Genomic DNA, 21,769 nt, shown 5'->3' with positions numbered 1-21,769 from the left:
CTTTTCACATATTTATCAAGATCTCTCTTGGTCAGTTTAGCCCAGTCAATTTTACCTGCACTTAAGCTGTTCTCCACAGGCAACAGCACCGGTAAATTGCCTGTATTTACCACCACACAAAATGGTATGTGGTCAGAGGTAGCCATATCATAGATAATCTCCATTTTATCAATACAGTCATGTGCATCTATTGTACAGAGACAATGATCAAGCCAGGAAGTAGTGTGCCAAGCCTCGCTAATATAAGTATAGCTCTTCTCAGGCAAAAGTACTTTGCTAGACAAAATCAAACCACTGTCTACACAAAATTGCATTAAATGCTTACCAAATAAGGAGTTAGCATCAGACACATCAGAATTCATGTCACCAACAACATATATGCAGGTGGAAGGATTATCCTGTATGAAAGACATAATAAATGCCATTCTGCTAAGATAATCATCTTCATTCTGATAACATTCATATGGTGTATACACATTCAAAATAATTAGCTTTTTGTCACTACAACACAGTTCAATTCCAATTGCCCAGTCAACGCCTAATCTAATCACATTAACCAACTGGTCATATTTTTTATTCCACAGCGTGGCAACTCCCCCTGGTATCCTCCCTCGTACCACTTTAGTACACAGGTCGGTGGTGGATTCCCCCGCCCCGTGAAAGTCCTTATGGATGGAGTTAAGGCCTTCCAGGTCTTGTTTAGCCAGGAAGGTCTCCTGAACACACAAAATGTCACATCCATCTAACAGTCTGTCCACAACAATACGGCGTGATTTATCAGATTCACTGTGGCCAACACGCAGCCCTCGCGCATTGTAAGATACAACTGAGATGTTCGTGTTCATAGAGAGTTAAGTTCATGTTCCTCACAGATACTATGCAGTCTCAGACTGGCTCACAAGCAAAGCTACAGGTGTCGCTAGACACTTCAACTCACTCCCTCCCCCGCTGCCAGTAGCCTTGGGCCCACGAGCCTCATAATAGCGGCGTACATAAGTCCCCGCGGGCCACAGTTTGGGGTCAAACATGTCCTCAACATTTTTACATTCAGTAGTAACGTAGTTAATGCAGTATAGCCTCTTTCTAGTTCCCACTGTTTTGCCACAAAAGGCAGGTACTGTAACCATTTTGGGCAAAGGATTTACTCAAACAATGCTGCCAGTTTCAAAAACATGCAAAGAAAAGGAAAAGAAAAAGAAAACAACAAAGCATGACTGATTTGCAATATGAAGAAATCACCTCACTCGGTCATAAACAGAATGTAGAACTTTATTTTAAAAACAAACAGTCAAATATTTCATTTCAAGTTAGAAGGAAATTAATTATGAACTCACCTGTGCAAAAGATTGTGATTCTAGAAGTCCTGGGATGGTCAAAAAAACATCTCCATGCACAAACAAGTATCTCTTCCTGTCTTCTCTCCCTCCAAATTCAAACTGCAGGCTCCTGCAGCAGTTACTGTTGCCCCGCCCAGTCTGGTGTTATACAACTGTGGTCCCACCCACAAGTCCAATGATTCGTCCAATGAAAGAGCAGAACGTTGCTATACTGCTCAGTGATTTGAGGAGACATTTGACAATCCAGTTTGAAATGTATTATTATGACAACATCCATACAACGTTGCAGTCTAACATCATTAGACGTAGATATTTGGTTGGTTTTAGGTTGTGTTGGTAACTAATCAATAACCAACGTCTGTTCAACGTATTATCCCAACGTCAGGTTGACGTCAAATACTGACATGCTGTTGTCGGATATTTGACCAAACCTCAATGTCTGCCCAATGTTATTATGTTAAATGTCAGTTTACATTGTATGTGTCATATGGCATTATGCTGTAGGCCTAATGCAAAAAGTGAAATATTTCCCTCAATCATTTATTTGATTAGCAATTAATATAATGCAAAAATAAAGAACTGCAACAGCTATGAAACATGAACAATGGTGAAAATCAGTACATTTACTCAAGTACTGTACTTAGCATTGTATTTTTTAAATTCACTTGTGTGTTTCTATCTTTTGATACTTTATTATTTTACTCCACTACATATCAGGGCAAACAATTATTTTACTTTTTGTGATTGATTGATTACTTTATTAGTCAGAAATGTAAACAGCATGAGGTACAGTCATGCATTTAGGCTGAAAGGGTAACAAAAAAAGTGTCTGTCTGTCTGTCTGTCTGTCTGTCTGTCTGTCTGTCTGTCTGTCTGTCTGTCTGTCCATCTGTCCGCCCTTCCGTCCACCCAGTAGTACATACATAGTGGTGTGGATGATAAACGGTGTCACAGTCACACACTCTTGCTCCATATGTCACAACTAAGGAAGACCCTGGTTTTGAGGTAGGCCGGTGTCTATGCATTGTAATGTATTGATGCATTTCTTTTCATATGGGTTTATTATTTAGGGCAGCATAGGTTACTGGTTAGATAATCAGAAGGTCCCCGGTTTGCCTCAAAGGCCCTGGACGGGGCGAAGTGTCCTGAGCAAGACACTGTAGGGGTGGACCCTACAGTCCACCCACCCCAAGCGCTCAACATAAAACATTTGAGCAGCCATAAGCTGAAACTGAATTTGCCCTCTGGAACTAAGGAAGGTCTCCTGAAGCAAACTAAGGGCAAATTATTGACGATAAAGAGTTGACATGGCTGTCTACCTACCTCACTGTCGGTCGCATTCCTTTAAGATGCAGCTGGCTGATCACCGACAACTAACATCTGCTAAAGCGGAAGGGAAAAGGTATAACTGGCCTTAACCATGTTGCCTTGGCTCTAAATCCACACTGGCAAAGAAACCTCTAGCTAATCAGTCTCATATACAGCCACAGGTTCACTATAGGTGGGATGCTGGCATGTGCCCCAGGAGCAACTTGATGGTATTTGTCTGAAAGTCAAATTCAGTTATCTGGAAAAGGCTGAGGGTTATAGAACTGCACAAACACCTTTCTGGGCCATGGGGTGGCCCTGTAGCTCATCTGGAAGAATATAGTTGAACCACAGATGAAACAGCTACCAATTGCTCTGGTTGGACTATTGCAGGTTAAACAGATGCTAGATCATTACTCTATGTCAGAACCTTCAGTACTTATTGTCCATATTCTACAGCCAGACTATGTTGGATTTTGTTTAAGTAACAGCCACATTAACCCAGCAAAATATCTACATCTAATGAGGTTTGAATGTTGAGGAGATCTTTTCATTATGAAGTTTAGCAGACATTGGGTTTTGGTCACAATACCCGACAATAGCATGTCAGTATTCTACATCAACACGACGTTGGCATAATACGTTGAATAGACGATTATTGGTCAGTTACCAACACAACCTAAAACCAACCAAATATCAACGTCTAATGATGTTAGACTGCAACGTTGTGTGGACGTTGTCATAATAACGTTGGGCAGACACTGAGGTTTGGTCAAAAATCTGACAAAAGCATGTCAGTATTCGACGTCAACCTGACGTTGGGATAATACGTTGAACAAACGTTAGTTAATGGTTAGTTACCAACACAACCTAAAACCAACCAAATATCTACGTCTGATGATGTTAGACTGCAACGTTGTGTGGATGTCATCATAATAACATTGGGCAGACATTGAGGTTTGGTCAAATATCCGACAACAGCATGTCAGTATTCAACGTCAAACTGACGTTGAGATAATACGTTGGACAGACGTTGGTTATTGGTTAGTTACCAACACAACCTAAAACCAACCAAATATCAACGTCTGATGATGTTAGACTGCAACGTTGTGTGGACGTTCTCATAATAACGTTGGGCAGACATTTAGGTTTGGTCAAGAATCCGACAACAGCATGTCAGTATTCGACGTCAACATGACGTTGGGATAATACGTTGAACAGACGTTGGTTATTGGTTAGTTACCAACACAACCTAAAAGCAACCAAATATCAACGTCTGATGATGTTAGACTGCAACATTGTGTGGACGTTGTCATAATAACGTTGGGCAGACATTGAGGTTTGGTCAAGAATCCGACAACAGCATGTCAGTATTCGACGTCAACATGACGTTGTGATATTACGTTGAAAAGACGTTGGTTATTGGTCAGTTACCAACACAACCTAAAACCAACCAAATATCAACGTCTAATGATGTTAGACTGCAACGTTGTGTGGACGTTGTCATAAAAACGTTGGGCAGACATTGAGGTTTGGTCAAGAATCCGACAACAGCATGTCAGTATTCGACGTCAACATGACGTTGGGATATTACGTTGAATAGACGTTGGTTATTGGTCAGTTACCAACACAACCTAAAACCAACCAAATATCAACGTCTAATGATGTTAGACTGCAACGTTGTGTGGACGTTGTCATAATAACGTTGGGCAGACACTGAGGTTTGGTCAAGAATCCGACAACAGCATGTCAGTATTCGACGTCAACATGACGTTGGGATATTACGTTGAATAGACGTTGGTTATTGGTCAGTTACCAACACAACCTAAAACCAACCAAATATCAACGTCTGATGATGTTAGACTGCAACGTTGTGTGGACGTTGTCATAATAACGTTGGGCAGACATTGAGGTTTGGTCAAGAATCCGACAACAGCATGTCAGTATTCGACGTCAACATGACGTTGGGATATTACGTTGAATAGACGTTGGTTATTGGTCAGTTACCAACACAACCTAAAACCAACCAAATATCAACGTCTGATGATGTTAGACTGCAACGTTGTGTGGACGTTTGTCATAATAACGTTGGGCAGACATTTAGGTTTGGTCAAGAATCCGACAACAGCATGTCAGTATTCGACGTCAACATGACGTTGGGATAATACGTTGAACAGACGTTGGTTATTGGTTAGTTACCAACACAACCTAAAAGCAACCAAATATCAACGTCTGATGATGTTAGACTGCAACATTGTGTGGACGTTGTCATAATAACGTTGGGCAGACATTGAGGTTTGGTCAAGAATCCGACAACAGCATGTCAGTATTCGACGTCAACATGACGTTGTGATATTACGTTGAAAAGACGTTGGTTATTGGTCAGTTACCAACACAACCTAAAACCAACCAAATATCAACGTCTAATGATGTTAGACTGCAACGTTGTGTGGACGTTGTCATAAAAACGTTGGGCAGACATTGAGGTTTGGTCAAGAATCCGACAACAGCATGTCAGTATTCGACGTCAACATGACGTTGGGATATTACGTTGAATAGACGTTGGTTATTGGTCAGTTACCAACACAACCTAAAACCAACCAAATATCAACGTCTAATGATGTTAGACTGCAACGTTGTGTGGACGTTGTCATAATAACGTTGGGCAGACACTGAGGTTTGGTCAAGAATCCGACAACAGCATGTCAGTATTCGACGTCAACATGACGTTGGGATATTACGTTGAATAGACGTTGGTTATTGGTCAGTTACCAACACAACCTAAAACCAACCAAATATCAACGTCTGATGATGTTAGACTGCAACGTTGTGTGGACGTTGTCATAATAACGTTGGGCAGACATTGAGGTTTGGTCAAGAATCCGACAACAGCATGTCAGTATTCGACGTCAACATGACGTTGGGATATTACGTTGAATAGACGTTGGTTATTGGTCAGTTACCAACACAACCTAAAACCAACCAAATATCAACGTCTGATGATGTTAGACTGCAACGTTGTGTGGACGTTTGTCATAATAACGTTGGGCAGACATTTAGGTTTGGTCAAGAATCCGACAACAGCATGTCAGTATTCGACGTCAACATGACGTTGGGATAATACGTTGAACAGACGTTGGTTATTGGTTAGTTACCAACACAACCTAAAAGCAACCAAATATCAACGTCTGATGATGTTAGACTGCAACATTGTGTGGACGTTGTCATAATAACGTTGGGCAGACATTGAGGTTTGGTCAAGAATCCGACAACAGCATGTCAGTATTCGACGTCAACATGACGTTGTGATATTACGTTGAAAAGACGTTGGTTATTGGTCAGTTACCAACACAACCTAAAACCAACCAAATATCAACGTCTAATGATGTTAGACTGCAACGTTGTGTGGACGTTGTCATAAAAACGTTGGGCAGACATTGAGGTTTGGTCAAGAATCCGACAACAGCATGTCAGTATTCGACGTCAACATGACGTTGGGATATTACGTTGAATAGACGTTGGTTATTGGTCAGTTACCAACACAACCTAAAACCAACCAAATATCAACGTCTAATGATGTTAGACTGCAACGTTGTGTGGATGTTGTCATAATAACGTTGGGCAGACACTGAGGTTTGGTCAAGAATCCGACAACAGCATGTCAGTATTGGACGTCAACATGACGTTGGGATATTACGTTGAATAGACGTTGGTTATTGGTCAGTTACCAACACAACCTAAAACCAACCAAATATCAACGTCTGATGATGTTAGACTGCAACGTTGTGTGGACGTTGTCATAATAACGTTGGGCAGACATTGAGGTTTGGTCAAGAATCCGACAACAGCATGTCAGTATTCGACGTCAACATGACGTTGGGATATTACGTTGAATAGACGTTGGTTATTGGTCAGTTACCAACACAACCTAAAACCAACCAAATATCAACGTCTGATGATGTTAGACTGCAACGTTGTGTGGACGTTTGTCATAATAACGTTGGGCAGACATTGAGGTTTGGTCAAGAATCCGACAACAGCATGTCAGTATTCGACGTCAACATGACGTTGTGATATTACGTTGAAAAGACGTTGGTTATTGGTCAGTTACCAACACAACCTAAAACCAACCAAATATCAACGTCTAATGATGTTAGACTGCAACGTTGTGTGGACGTTGTCATAAAAACGTTGGGCAGACATTGAGGTTTGGTCAAGAATCCGACAACAGCATGTCAGTATTCGACGTCAACATGACGTTGGGATATTACGTTGAATAGACGTTGGTTATTGGTCAGTTACCAACACAACCTAAAACCAACCAAATATCAACGTCTGATGATGTTAGACTGCAACGTTGTGTGGACGTTGTCATAATAACGTTGGGCAGACATTGAGGTTTGGTCAAGAATCCGACAACAGCATGTCAGTACTCGACGTCAACATGACGTTGGGATATTACGTTGAATAGACGTTGGTTATTGGTCAGTTACCAACACAACCTAAAACCAACCAAATATCAACGTCAATTGACGTCAAATTAATACGTTGATACAACGTTGGAAGTTGACGTTGGTCCAACGTTGGATTTTGGTTAGCTGACGTCACAACCTAAATCCAACCAAAAATCAACGTCAACGGACGTCGCGTGCCAGCTGGGCAGTACACCTCAGCATCATTTCAACCTGTCAGTCAATATCATATTCTTTCTTTAGGCAAATCAAGTGATGAAATAATGTAAGGCCTATATCCTAAAGTGAGCTGTTCAACATAAATGACATTCTAATACATTTCCATATGTTCAACAATTTACTCAAGTACTGTACTTATGTACAATTTTGAGGTATTTTTACTTCTACTCCACTACATTTCAGAGGCAAATATTATACTTTGACTCCACTACAATTATTTTAAAACTTTCAAAACATACACTTCAGCCCTATATTCATTTAGACCATTAGAAAATAGCAGATCTACAAGCTCACTCACAATATGTCGCTTGTAGATCTGCTATTTTCAAAAGATTTGTATACATTTTAAAACTTGTGAAATTATACTATATATTATACTATATATTCTGCATATAGTACTTTCTACTTTTGGTACTTTAAGTACATTTTGATACCAATACGTCTGTACTTTTACTCAAGTAAATAGAAAATTCTGGACTTATACTTGTAACAGAGTAAGCTATTTCTAAATTGCAGTATTGATACTTTTACTTAAGTAAAACATTTTAGTAATATTTCTACCACTGTATATAATATAATATTACATTATATTATATACTGTTATGTTCACATCCTGAAATAAATCATTATGAATCTGTTTCATAATATTATAAAAACATTTAAATCTGTTGAATAAAATGTTTGACAGGAAGATACTTCTAATATTCACCTTTAGAACCAAACATGACTGTTTAACATGATGATGATGATGATGATGATGATGATGATGATGATGATGAAGGTTGTTGTTGAATTTAATGTCATCTTTGTTTTATATCCAGTGTTCCATGAGCACATTGGAGTCATTGGCTGTTCAGACACAGTTAAAGACTCATATAAAGAGTGGATGCATGGACTGGATGGTGAAGTGATGTTCTACGCAGACTACAACAAAGGGAAGGGGGTGGAGCCTCAGCCTCCGTTTGTAGATCATATCACCTGGCCAAGAGGTTATGCAGAAGCTGTGGATCGGCAGCACTACTGCAAAGGCAACCTGGACACCATTCGCACTGCCTTGAAGAAACCACCAGTGAAAGGTACATGAATACTATGAACACAATAGTTATTAACTACAACGGTTGAATATATTTAACATTAATGAAGAGGTTTAAACACGTATATTATATTAAGCATTTATGATGCAAGAATGTGGACTTCATAGTCTTTTTCATGTGATAATGAGTGACCTCTGAGTTTCACATTTACGCTAGGCGGGGGAATAAATGAGACACACACACGCTTTGGGGAGGAGGGGGTTGAGGGGGTTGAGTAGCCCCTCCCCCTCCTGCCTCCTATTACTCTGTGGCTCTGGCTCTCTGTTGAAATCTATCATTTTAATGGCAGATTTCACATCCTGAACCTATTTTAGACTTTATGTAGTGACATATTTGGCCGATAGGGGGCAGTTAGCCTAGTGTTGATATTATACAGATGATAATAAAACTGAACATTAATGACATTTTTAATTGTGTATTTCCAGATGGATATGTGTTCTATCAGGCTTCCCGCTGTGTGTTTAACTCCAGTGAGCTGAAGGACATACAGTACATAAAGTCACTGAATTTCGATGGTGATGAGTTCCTCAGGTGGGACAGTAGAGTAGATCAGTGGGTTGGATACACTGAGTTTGGTGTGAAGAACGCAGAGCGCCTCAATAAAGATCCTACAGAACTGGCTGTGAGGAGAGCAGAACGAGAGAGATTCTGCAAACACAACATTGAGCTCTACTACTCCTCTGTTCTGAACAAGAGAGGTGAGCTGATCTCAGAGCAGCACTCAACACTCATCACCTCATAAACTATAACATGACATCATAATAAATCATTCTATTCAGAGATGATTAATGGTGTTAATATTGATCTGATAATGATTATAAAACATCCCTTGGTCTGGGCCGTAGCGTGACGGTCCAGGCACCCCAGGCTGGGGTGCCTGGACCGTCACGCTATACTTTCCCTATCCCTCTCTCTAAAAAACAAACATTCAATCCGGGGACGCATCTCTGTCATTTTAGATTTCTTTGGCTATTCAAAAATAGCAGATCTACAAGCTCATAGCACGGCACCGAGTGCCGCGCTATGAGCTTGTAGATCTGCTATTTTAGAAGATTTTTGAAAATGTGTGCAAATCCTTGAATGTATATATTTTAAAAGGAACATTTGTAACTCAAATCTTTGCTTCTGGGGGTCCCTGGAACAACATATTGGACAACATTTGCACACATTCTGACGATTAATTTCTTTTAGCAGATCTACAAGCTCATAGCGCTCATATGAGCTTGTAGATCTGCTATTTTTTTTTTATATAGCCAAAGAAATCTAAAGTGACACAGATGCTTTCCTGGATTGAATGTGTTAATATTCTCAGAAACATTTCAGATCCTCTTAAACACTAAAGCCTGATTTATACTGTATCCTAACATGCTGTCACACAGTGGAAATAGCAGATCTACAAGCTCACAACATGTGGTGTCACCAAGGGGCCAGCTTGACATTTCTACATTGAGTCTAATACTGAAGAGACAGTTCATATGAATGACCTGTAGTTTCACTGTTTTACCCCTGCTGGTGTCAGAAAGAATATTCTCTCAATGTAAGCGGATGAGTTTTGACAAACTTTAGACTTGATTTTCTTACCTTAATAAACATTGTCATAAATACTATATGCTTCCAGTCGCTAGTTTAAAGTCTCCTTTCAATCATCATGATATGTGTTTTGGTAAACTATGGTCCCATTTATTTTAAAACTGATGATACATTTAAGTAGGGTATGCTCTAGGAGGGGTGGGATGATTTGATTGACAAGCTAAACAACCAATAGCATTCATTCCCTGCCCCTGCTCTTGATTGACAAGCTACCCAACCAATAGCATTCTTTAGGGTATAATATCAAACAAAACAATTATCTGTACATTGAAACTATACAAACTATAGGATGCCAGGTCTACAATGAAGAGAAGGGAGATGAGTCTAGGATGTGTGGAGCGTTGTCCAGGTTGTTTTAGGGAAGGTTCTGACAGCTTCCCTGTGTTAGCTGATCTGAGTGAGGGGAAGGGGTTGTAGGGTTGGATCAGGCTTGAAGATATGGGGGTGTCATACCTTTGGTTGCTTTGTAGGCTAACATCAGTGTTTAGTACTCTGTGAGGGCAGCAACTGGGAGCCAATGGAGGGAGAGGAGAACGGGGGAGAGCCGGGAAACGTGAACATTTTGGCTGGTTGAAGACCAAGTGTTTTGCGTCTTTCTGGATCATTTGGATCTCATTTGGATGATATACAATTATTAATGATAATGACATGTTCCTCTGACTGTTAATGATAATATTAATAATGATAATGATAATAATAATCATTTTTTTTAGGAGTGGAGCCCAAAGTGAGACTGAAGTCAGAGACTCCCCCTCGTCGTGGTGAACACACTCACATGCTGAGGTGCAGCAGCTACGACTTCTATCCTAAAGTGATCCTGGTGACCTGGTGGAGAGGTCAAGAACCTTTGACCTCTGGTCTCTCCTATGCCGATGTGTCTGATGGAGACTGGTACTACCAGTACCACTCCTACCTGGAGTACACACCCAGGTACACACCTAACAGACACCTACACATAGAAATACACACCTCTACTGGTACTACCAGTACCACTCCTACCTGGAGTACACACCCAGGTACACACCTAACAGACACCTACACATAGAAATACACACCTAATAGACACCTATATAAAACAAGTGTTACTCACTTGCTGAAAATGGCCCATTAATTGGTAGGCTAATACTAAATCACACACACACACACACACACACACACACACACACACACACACACACACACACACACACACGATTCCTCCCGAGTCCCGACCATGTTTATCACCAGTCCACTCCAGACACAACCACGCATCAAGCTTGTCGTCGTGCACTCATGACGAACGCACACAGAGAACTTGCAGGTTATATATGAATACACACACAGAGACCCATGTGCGAGCGTGTTATATATGAATACACACACAGGAATACGCTATAACGCGTGTATCTCGTTGCTAAGTTTCTTCTGCCTCTTGCCTTCCTATTTTTTCTGCAATAGGGAGGGAATAGTGGAATACACAATAAACACTAGAGCGGAGGAGAGCCCAGCGGGGCATTCACGCTCCTACACAAACATAGTCAAACAGTTTTTTTTTCCAAAAAACTAAATATTAAAAAAGACCAATGGATCAATGTGTTGAATCACGGTGTGTTTCAGCATGTAGATCGGCTACTTTCACAATCTGTCCTAATGTTAGTGTTAATTAACAGCTGCTCACTCACTGCCAGACCGGGCGGGGAGGAGGGGCCTCTTCAGCTCTGAGCAGATCCACATGGACACACATTCTACTTCATGATTATTTTAAATATCATGAAAATATATATTATAAACTCATCTTATTGCCTATAACGGTCTAATGCGATGGTGCCTAATTGTAGTGTGTGTGTGTGTGTGTGTGTGTGTGTGTGTGTTACAGATCAGGAGAGAAGATCACATGCATGGTGGAACATCCCAGCCTGACCGCGCCTATCAAGATGGACTGGGGTCAGTTACTGTAATCTACTGTAATGTGTTACACTACACTCTGTTTTAAGGGTTAAAGGATTATTCTCTATTTGTACCTGAAGGTATATTTGTTTTGCTGAAAGTAAAAACATCGATCAGCTTAGTTTACTAATGTCTGCAGATAATCATCCATTATAAAGGTCTGAATATGATATAATATAATATAATATAATATAATATCATATAATATAATATAATATAATTAATATAATATTTGTGTTGACAGATTTCTCCATGCCAGAGTCAGTGAAGAACAAGGTGGCCATGGGAGCATCAGGTCTGGTTCTGGGTCTGGTCTTGTTCCTGTCTGGATTCATCTACTTCCAGTGGAAGAAACGAGGTGATTATTATTATTATTATTATTGTTTAATTAACATGTTTAATTAACATGCTTAATTAACATGTTTCATTAATTATTATACTACCAGTGGAAGAAATGAGGTCAGATCAACAGAGGATCACATGACATGTGGAACCCTCACAGAAATGCAAACAAACAAACAAACAAACAAACAAACAAACATGTAAAGCCACAACCTAAACTGGTTTATATTGGTTTAGAACCTGAACCGGTTTAGACCAGTTTAGACGACCTAGTTAGAGGTCAAAGTGTGTTCTATGTTGACACATTTAGCTTTAATACATCAGTGTTACATTTAGTCCTAAATAAGAGTCAAATGTTCACATTAGTTCTGATGCAACATGTGACCCTGATGACTGAACCCTAATGTCGTTGTGTTGTTGTGTTATTGTGTTATGGTGTGTATATTTATGCATTTTATTGAGAAATACACACAATACAGTACATAGGATTTATTCTGTTTTAACTGTCTCTCTTCTTCTTCTATCAGGTCGTATTCTGGTGCCGACAACCAATGACGATCTTTAGACTCCTCCCACACACCCAGGTTCACTCCCTCTTTCTTTTTACTAAACTTTGTTTTTTTGTTTTATGTATAAAAATGTATAAAACTCTAAAACATACACAAAACAACATGCTTGTGTAAGAAGTGAAACAACTAGCCTGGTAAACCATCCCGGTCGCGTGAATTCACATTATCATGTGTCTTCTGCTTCATTTATTATAATAATGAATGTAATAATCAAATGATTTGTTGTATCAGACAACACTGATGACAATGTATTGACAAAGTATTGGTCACATGTTGTTTGAATGGACTGAGTTGTTTCTACTTTGATGGTTACTGTAGTTGCTGGGAGGCTGCTGGGAGGTTAGGTTTTTAACTAGTTTACTAATAACTTGTTCAAGATCTATTAACTATGTATAGCATCGTTTTAAATCATTAACCACTAACAAACATTTAACCAGTTATGAATAACACAACTAATAATTTGAGAATGATGAATTTACTATTATAAAGGAAGGTTACTCTAAAGTGTTAACATGTTCACACAGTTAATACATTCTGATTCTTATTGGTTTATTGTCTTTTCACAGAACACCTGGGTGTGTTTTCAGAGAAGCAGAGAGTCATCGCTGCTGGTAGAGAGGAGTAAATACATGTGTGTTCATTCAGCTTTTAAATAATCATAACAGCAGCACAATGATGACATCATCAATCTTTTTAAATAATCACAACAGCAGCACAATGATGACATCATCAACCTTTTTCACAATGTGTAAAATGTGTCCTTTAAACAATTAAAAATGATAATTGGCTAGCCAAAGCTAATGATAATTAGTGTGCAGACTCTGTCTTTTCCTGGTGTTTCGCCCAGGTCGACATGGTTTTGAGGTGAGGTTAGGGTTAAGTTTAGGCATAGTTTTTGGGAGGTTAAAGGTCAGGGTTTAGGGTTAAAGTTAAGTTTATAGACGTAGTTTTAGTGAGGTTAAAGGTCAGGGTTGGGGTTGGGGCGCCACCTGGGCGAAACACCAAAGGAAGAGGGAGTCCCAATTAGTGTGGACAGTTCATCAAATTACTTTGTATAGTTTCTGTCGTCAGAAAACACAACATAATAGTTCAGTTCTAAACTATATTGAAACATTAAATAAATGATCACACACACAATCAGAGTTCTTCATAACATTAATATTAATATCCATCTGAATGGAAGTCAGTCATGTTTGTGAAAAAGGTTTTATTATTTTATAATTGACCATAAGTCATTTATTATGTAATCATTTATAATGTGTGATAATTAATGTGTTCTGATCAGTTTCCCTGTGATGGGTGGACCTAAACCCTCTAGGGTGGTCCGGGGTTATGGGTGGACCTAGACCCACTAGGGTGGTCTGAGGTGATGGGTGGACCTGAACCCTCTAGGCTGGTCCGGGGTTATGGGTGGACCTAGACCCACTAGGGTGGTCTGAGGTGATGGGTGGACCCGGGTCCACCCAAATTAGACAATGGTGGGCTACCACAGTCTAGGAAATGAATGGGAAACACTGATGGCATGAAATAATTTTCATTTTAAGCATTAATTCTTAATTTTTAAATGTAATGATTTATATGTAATCATGAGCAGGGGAGCAGATCTCATTACAACTTAGGAGGGAACCACAAACAAGGAATCTTCTCATCAATAACATCCCCAACATAGAGTTAACGCTAGGATTTTAAACTAACTAATAATGTTCACAATGATTACAGTTTGTCTGACATTTGGTATGAAAAAACAAAACACCAAATCCATGTTCAATGCATGAAACAAACTATAATGTTATGATGTAAATAATCCATTAGAGGTTGACATCACATGATTTAACTACAAACACATGAACATGCCTCCATGTTTAACTGCAGGTTTTACAAACATTGATTCTTTCACATTCATTCACATCATTTGAGATTTGATTTGATTAGATGTTGGTAAAAGATATACGAGCAAAATCACAAAACAACTTAAACCCAGGATAACACATTAAAGCGTAATGAAACACTTGTTTACAATGTGGTCCTACAGCATAACTAAATATAAATAGTCCAATAAATGTATTTGAATTCAAATGATTTGATAAATCTAAACTAAACAGTCAGATGACCTCTGCACAGCAGGGGGTCTGACAGGACACACTGAGTTAATGATATTTTACAACATTTAGGTTTGTCTGTTTATCTGATTTAATGTTAATGAGTTACAATAGACAACACAGCACTACACACACACACACACACACACACACACACACACACACACACACACACACAATGTGTCTAATTCAGACAGTTCTTGGTCAGTATTATTTTTCTTTCCGTTTTTCAGCTCCACTGTTGTGTTTCTATCGTTCATATGGGCTGAACTTCACTCATTAAACTAGTTAACAGCTCTGTGGACAAGTGATGATGATGATGATGATGATGATGAAGCTTGTGGATTCATTTATGTGTCAGTTGTTGATGATCAGGACACACGGGTAGCAAAAACAGAACCTTCACAAAGTATTGTGTTTACTGTATGTGAGAGTGATTTCTAAAGTGGAATCACCTTCTATTAAATATAGATTTTGAATATTATTATTTATTTAAAAACACTTTATTGGAGGAACATGTCAGACATGTCCCCTCCTTACCCCCTGGGATCTGCACCCCTGATCATGCAGTGGCGTCAGTTCAGCAAAAGCTAAGGTATGGCAAGGTTAGGGTTGCCAACTCCCAGAGATTAAAATAAGGGACACCTATCCTGGGCGCGCGGCAAAGCAGTGTGGCCCCAAAAACATTGGGGGTTAAACCACCCAAATGCATAGAAAACTATGCAGTTTACCTATAACACAATGGTCTTACACCTGCATTAGGCTACTATTCACTATTAAAAACGATTTCTCTTTTCTTTAGTAATCCTTTCATTTTTTGGAGCCAAGGTTGGGCACCTGTCCTACCTTGCCATACCCAATTGACGCCCCTGTGATCATGAATGGTTTGAAGTTCAGATGTTAGATTTTGGCTTTAATTTGCTTGGTTTGAATGGAATGTCACAATATCAATAAAGGAATAAGAAACATATTTTGGCCTCATGTTTTCTTACATTTCACTCATACAGTATTTTATCTTAACTGTCTGTTAAGAGAAAATACAAGAGAAGCCAACCTCCACATTCACCACATGTGTTTTTCCCCAGGTGTGCTGAACCATGTGTCCTTTCCATGTCCTACCTGAAGGCGGCGTTCAAGATCATTGTAAAACAAACTTTTATATTACTCCTTCAGAGTACACATGATCTTTATAGTCATGTGATCAAGATGGATCGGTTAGATTTTTCATATTCCATCCTGATTGGCTAAGATTGACATCTAAAGTTTGCAGGAGTGGCCCGTTTTGAACAAAATGCCACAAATCATGAACGCAGTGTCCGATTGCGGTAAAACGTTGCACGCACATTTGCACTACGTTGAGGAACAAATGCCACCCTTTTAACATTGCCCTATTATAGTGCAAGCAGGAGGTTGTGCAAAACACTTTAAAAAAAAAAATATTACTCCTACAAAATGTTGTCCAAACATCACACAAATCGGTACATATTATCTCTCTAGTCAAGTGATCAAGACGGATCAGTCACATTTTTCACATGTTTCCACATATTTGTCCGCAGAGTTTCAGACCCACATCTGACAATATGTGGTGCCAGGGATCCCCATACAATATTTGTGTTAAAATGTTTAAAAAATATTAAAAATATTTTACTTTTTTCCCCAATACGTTTTGAAAATAGCAGATCTACAAGCTCACAACATGTGATGTGACACATTGTGAGCTTGTTCATCTGATATTTTCAAATAGCCCATTTAAAGTGGTAAAACTGAGCCTTGTTGCTTCTTTTGGGCTTGTTTTCATAGACATGGCCGTTTGTTTCTTTTGTCAAATCTGGCAACACACTGATTTACACCTGCAGTAGCTATAGGGAAGAGGTGAACATATATTGAATGAAGCAGCTCACAGAGAAAAACTCAACGGCGCCCCCTGTAAGAGGCGATGGTGGCGCCCGGGTCGTTTATTCGTGTCGCGTCACCCCCCGGTGTGTAAAGACCTTTACTCAGGTAAATGTTGAACAATAGTTGAACAATTTCTGAAAGCAAGGTGGTATACATGACTACTCATGTCTTGTTATAGTAGAGTTTGTTGATTACTTTTGATGCATTAATGGTCTTTTTCGTTTTCTCTCTCCTCTTTTTGGAGGTAAAAAGGTCTTAAAAGTCCTTAAATTGTCACTTCACAGTCATCTGAGGACCTGGCCCACAGGTTGAGAACCACTGGCTCTAATAGACCGAAACGTTGTTATATTCCCATTAAACTTGTATTCTTATGTTTGAAGACAGTGGCCCTCATTTATCAATGGAGTGTAAAAAACGCCTTATATTTTTGCCTATATTTCGCCTATTTCGCCGTGACATTTATCAAGTGATCCTATACAGTCAATCCTAGCGTACATTTGGTCGGAGCTTTGATAAATCTTACGGCTGAAACCGAGCGTCATTTAAATAACACGCCTTTAAATATCCTCAAAACGTCCCGATTTTACGACATGAAGAACCAGAATACAACCAAACAAATCATTGGAAAGCCAATCCCCGCCCGCCTGGCTGCCTGTCAAGAAACACACATACACACACACACACGAACCTAACTACTTACAAGCCAAACTGTCTTTCATGTAAGTAGGCTAGTAGATCTGCTATTTTCAAATAGACAATGCAGCCAGATCTTATCTGAATGACTGTTAAAGCAGTTTGTTTAAATGAGTTTATAAAATGTTATATTTGCACAGGGATTATTTATTAGTGTGTTAGATATACATGTTGGAGTGGATACATGTGTTCAGATGCCTGTCAGACGGTCAGACATGCTGCTCTGCAGGTCTAGGATGGAACAAACGGGTTCAGCCAAAGACAACAACAGCCTCAGACCTGACGTGAGATCTGAACGGGCCGTTAGGCTGAAGTCAAAGTCAGGATATATTGATAAATGCAGAAAGTTGCTGTGATCTCGCCGCACGCCCATTATTTGGTCTGCACCGCGTTGATAAATGAGGGCCAGTGTGCTGGGGCTCTGGAATGGCCCTCCCCTCCCCTCCCCTCCCCTCCCCTCCCCTCCTCTCCTCTCCTCTCCTCTCTTACAAAACACTTGAACCTTTTTATCCGCTTGACATTCAAAACAAACTTTATTCATATAAAATGTATGTAAACAAAACAGAGCTAAATTCAACAGAGTCATTTGGTGATTGATTGGATCTTCACTGTCTGTCTGTCTGTCTGTGTCTGTCTGTCTGTCTGTCTCCAGTGAGTCATCCAGTCAGTAAAGAAACAGTCAGTAGATAAACAGTCAGTAAAGAAACAGTCAGTAAAGAAACAGTCAGTAAAGAAACAGTCAGTAAAGGAACAGTCAGTAAAGAAACAGTCAGTAAAGGAACAGTCAGTAAAGAAACAGTCAGTCTACATGCGGCAGGTCTCATGGAAAGCCTCCAGGGTCCTAAAGTCTCTCCATGTTGGAGGAAGTCCATCCTGAAGGAAACGCCCACAGCGCTGACAGGAGCCCTGGAACAACTTGATGTACGACCTCAGCCACGTCTAACACACAACATATACACAATATATACACAACATATACAAAACATATACACAACATATACAAAACATATACACAACATATACAAAACATATACACAATATTACATATGGGTTAAAGTTCTCTACATGTTCACAACACCTCACACTGTCATCATCATCACATCAGCACTATTCATAACACTATTGATAACACTATTCATAACGCTATTGATAACACTATTGATAACTGTATTGATAACAGTATTGATGACCCATCATGAAGGAGCGGACCACCACATCAGAATGAATGATAACTGATCAGTAGTATTAGGGGTGTCACGATACTCGATACGTATCGAAATCGAACGGAAAATGACGTACGATACAGTGTATTGAAATCAAAAGCCGTATCGCGATTAAAAAAGAAATACTCCCGCTCATGCGCACATCCGATTGCACGTCCGGGTGAAGCCATGCTGGAGCTGCTGTTGTGTTTTTCCGTGCATCGCGCATGCGTGCTTACGACGGGGGAGGAAAAAAAAGACGACACGACAAACCCACACACCGCAGAGGAGTTTGGAGGAGAGACAGAGAGAGAGAGAGAGACCGCTGTAGCGTTGCATCTGTACTACTACTTTACATTTCACCATGGCCACTGCTGAAGCCAGCGATGGTAATGATGATACACAAACGGAAGAATTAAAAAACCCTCCCGCTTCCTTTAAGTCAAAAGTCTGGCAATATTTTGGCTTCCCAGTGAATTATGAGGGCCCCCGACAAAACGGCTACCGTTTGTCGATTATGCTCCACACGTGTACCGTATCCCAGCTCAGGCAACACGTTATATATTGGGATGCATATTCGCAGGCATCACAAAGACATTGATCTGGCCGGTAAAAGGATGACACAGCCAACAATTCCAGGCTCTTATAGAGCCAAACTCCCACATCTTTCGACCTGCACTCAACAAATAACGAGCGCAGTTGGGATGTTAACACTTGGGGTGCCAGGGTTTTATTAAAAAAACGTTGAGTGCCTGGATTTTTAACAATTTTTTAACCTTTTTCAAGTAGTCACAAAATATTTTCAGTGATCACCGTCCTCACGGTGATCCCCTCATTATACACATAGAGGTCTCGTACAATCGGGGGAAAAAAAATTAAAAACATTCGGTAATCCGTTCCATAGTTGCAGCCAGTTGAAAATAGTCAAAAATACATTGTAAAAAAAAAAAGTACACAGGAGCAGAGATACAGGCTTTTGAAGTCATAAGTTAACCAGGAAGTGGATTAAAGTCTAAATCTTCGAAAAATCATATCTCCTGGTGCTGTGAAGGGGAAAAAAATGAAACATTTTTTTAAAAAAACATATATATACGGTTTTGGTACTCGACATCAGTTTTTGAAAATAAGTATATATACGGTTTTGGCACCCAATGTGTTAATAGCATTAGACATGCGACCCCTTTCAGTGGTGGAGAACACTGGGTTCAATCATTTGATCAGTGTCCTAGAACCACGTTACGAAATGCCAAGCAGATCGCATATAAGCACAAAAGTGTTGCCAGCCTTGTATGAGAAGGTGAAGGCACAAATGATAGAAGGGCTGAGCCATGCAGAATTAATTGCCTTAACAACAGATGGGTGGACCTCCAGATCAACAGAGAGTTACATCACCATAACAGCTCACTACATTAATGAGAATTGGGAGATCGAAAGCCCAGTACTTCAAACGCTCCCAATTTATGATGCCCACACAAGTGAACATTTGTCTGAAGGATAATTCCTTTTAACAGGTCGTTCATGAAAGTCCTTGCGGTCTTGTTTCCAATGAGAACCTGTGAGCAATCAGGGGTTAAGAGTCTTGCTCAGGGACAAATTTCATTTCATCGACACATATGATGGCCTGGCCTGGAATCAAACCTGGGGCAACCAGGGCCTCTGGCTCCCTAGGCGGGCTCACTAACCACTCAGCTATGGCCGCCCCTCTGATTTCCTGAAGAAAGCAGCAGTGGAATGGAAATTAGACAGACCCAATGCAAAGATCCCTGTGACAACAGATAATGCCAAAAACATAGTAAATGCCACTAAAGAGGCTGGAATGTCGCCACATGTAGGTTGTTTTGCACACACAGTGAATCTGGCAACACAGAAGGGGTTAGGAGTTAACCAGATGTCCCGTATTCTGGGCAAAGTCAGGAGGATAGTTGCTTTTTTCCACCGCAGTAAAACTGCAGCAGCTGTCTTCAAAAGCAAACAAAAGTTGCTAGGACTTTGTAAGGAAAATGAAACCCCTCACAAGCTAATTCAAGATGTTGTGACACGGTGGAACTCCAGCTATGAAATGATAGAACGCTACTTAGAGCAGCAAGTGGCAGTTTATGCTGCTCTCACAGAGGACAGCGTGAAACAGAATGTGAAGGACCTCATCACCCTCACTGATGCAGAGATTAAAGTCATGGAGGCGGTGGTCGAGGTACTGAAGCCCTTGAAAACAGTCACTACTTTGCTAAGTTCTGAACAGCAACCCACTGTATCTATGGTCCTTCCCCTCCAACACACAATCATGACATCTATGAGACCCAGTGACACAGATTCACCAACTGTGAGGGATATTAAATCTGCTATAGCAGGTAACTTTAAGGAGAGGTATTCAGACCCAACACTTCAACAGTTCCTGAATGAGAGCACTGCACTAGATCCTAGGTTCAAGTCTCTACCCCACCTGGATGACTTCTCTCGGAGTGAGATCTTCAAAACTCTGTACCCAATATAAAAAAGTCATGTTAAATATTAAAAGTGATATAATTCTTCTAAGATATAATTAGTTTAAAGAACATTTTAATATTTCATGATAGCACAGTAAGCACACCAAACATGTCACCACAAATGGCCTCAGGAGGGAAGCATAGACCTCTCATTTATTTTATCTGTTTTGTGTGACCTTTGACCCAGGCCTCTGGAGAAGAGCCCAGCCAGAGCCCTGCAGAAGGTTTAGAGACTGCATCTGGAGCCCCACCAGCAAAGAAAACAGCACTCAGTGAACTGTTTGGCAATTTCTTTAGCACAGCCCCCACCACATCAGTAGCAGGAGCCCCCAAACCATGGCCTGAAGTTGTGGAAGAGGAGATTCAGCTCTACAAGATGGTCAAAGTCACCCCTCTAGAGTCAAATCCTCTGAAATGGTGGAAAGACAATGAGCAGTCTTATCCACATTTAGCAAAGCTCTCCAAACATTATCTTGCTGTTCAAGCAACAAGTGTTGCAAGTGAGAGAGTGTTCTCAACATCAGGAGACATTGTGACAG

At 40.1% G+C, this 21,769-nt stretch overlaps 2 protein-coding genes across 2 annotated transcripts in view; one reads left to right on the top strand and one right to left on the bottom strand.

The window, feature by feature from the left end:
* LOC311044508 (H-2 class II histocompatibility antigen, E-S beta chain-like) overlaps positions 1 to 15,608 on the top strand; it is a 246,425-nt gene extending 230,817 nt beyond the window's left edge. Inside the window, exons 5-10 of the mRNA XM_084056148.1 lie at positions 8,856 to 9,128; positions 10,734 to 10,950; positions 11,876 to 11,943; positions 12,191 to 12,304; positions 12,816 to 12,872; positions 13,424 to 15,608. Coding sequence (XP_083912274.1) covers positions 8,856 to 9,128; positions 10,734 to 10,950; positions 11,876 to 11,943; positions 12,191 to 12,304; positions 12,816 to 12,853 — 710 coding nt within the window. The 3' untranslated portion in view covers positions 12,854 to 12,872; positions 13,424 to 15,608. The remainder of the gene's footprint in view (positions 1 to 8,855; positions 9,129 to 10,733; positions 10,951 to 11,875; positions 11,944 to 12,190; positions 12,305 to 12,815; positions 12,873 to 13,423) is intronic.
* A 2,631-nt stretch (positions 15,609 to 18,239) lies between these two features.
* Positions 18,240 to 21,769, bottom strand: part of LOC311044154 (mediator of RNA polymerase II transcription subunit 27-like) — a gene marked incomplete at its 5' end in the record, with an annotated part of 192,628 nt that continues 189,098 nt past the window's right edge. Inside the window, one exon of the mRNA XM_084055573.1 lies at positions 18,240 to 18,484. Coding sequence (XP_083911699.1) covers positions 18,350 to 18,484 — 135 coding nt within the window. The 3' untranslated portion in view covers positions 18,240 to 18,349. The remainder of the gene's footprint in view (positions 18,485 to 21,769) is intronic.

This window comes from Gymnoscopelus microlampas (genome assembly GCF_963454915.1).
Source record: "Gymnoscopelus microlampas genome assembly, chromosome: 4".
Lineage (NCBI taxonomy): Eukaryota > Metazoa > Chordata > Actinopteri > Myctophiformes > Myctophidae > Gymnoscopelus > Gymnoscopelus microlampas.
Note: the sequence above shows the minus strand (reverse complement) of the source record. Positions and strands in the feature narration are given on the sequence as shown.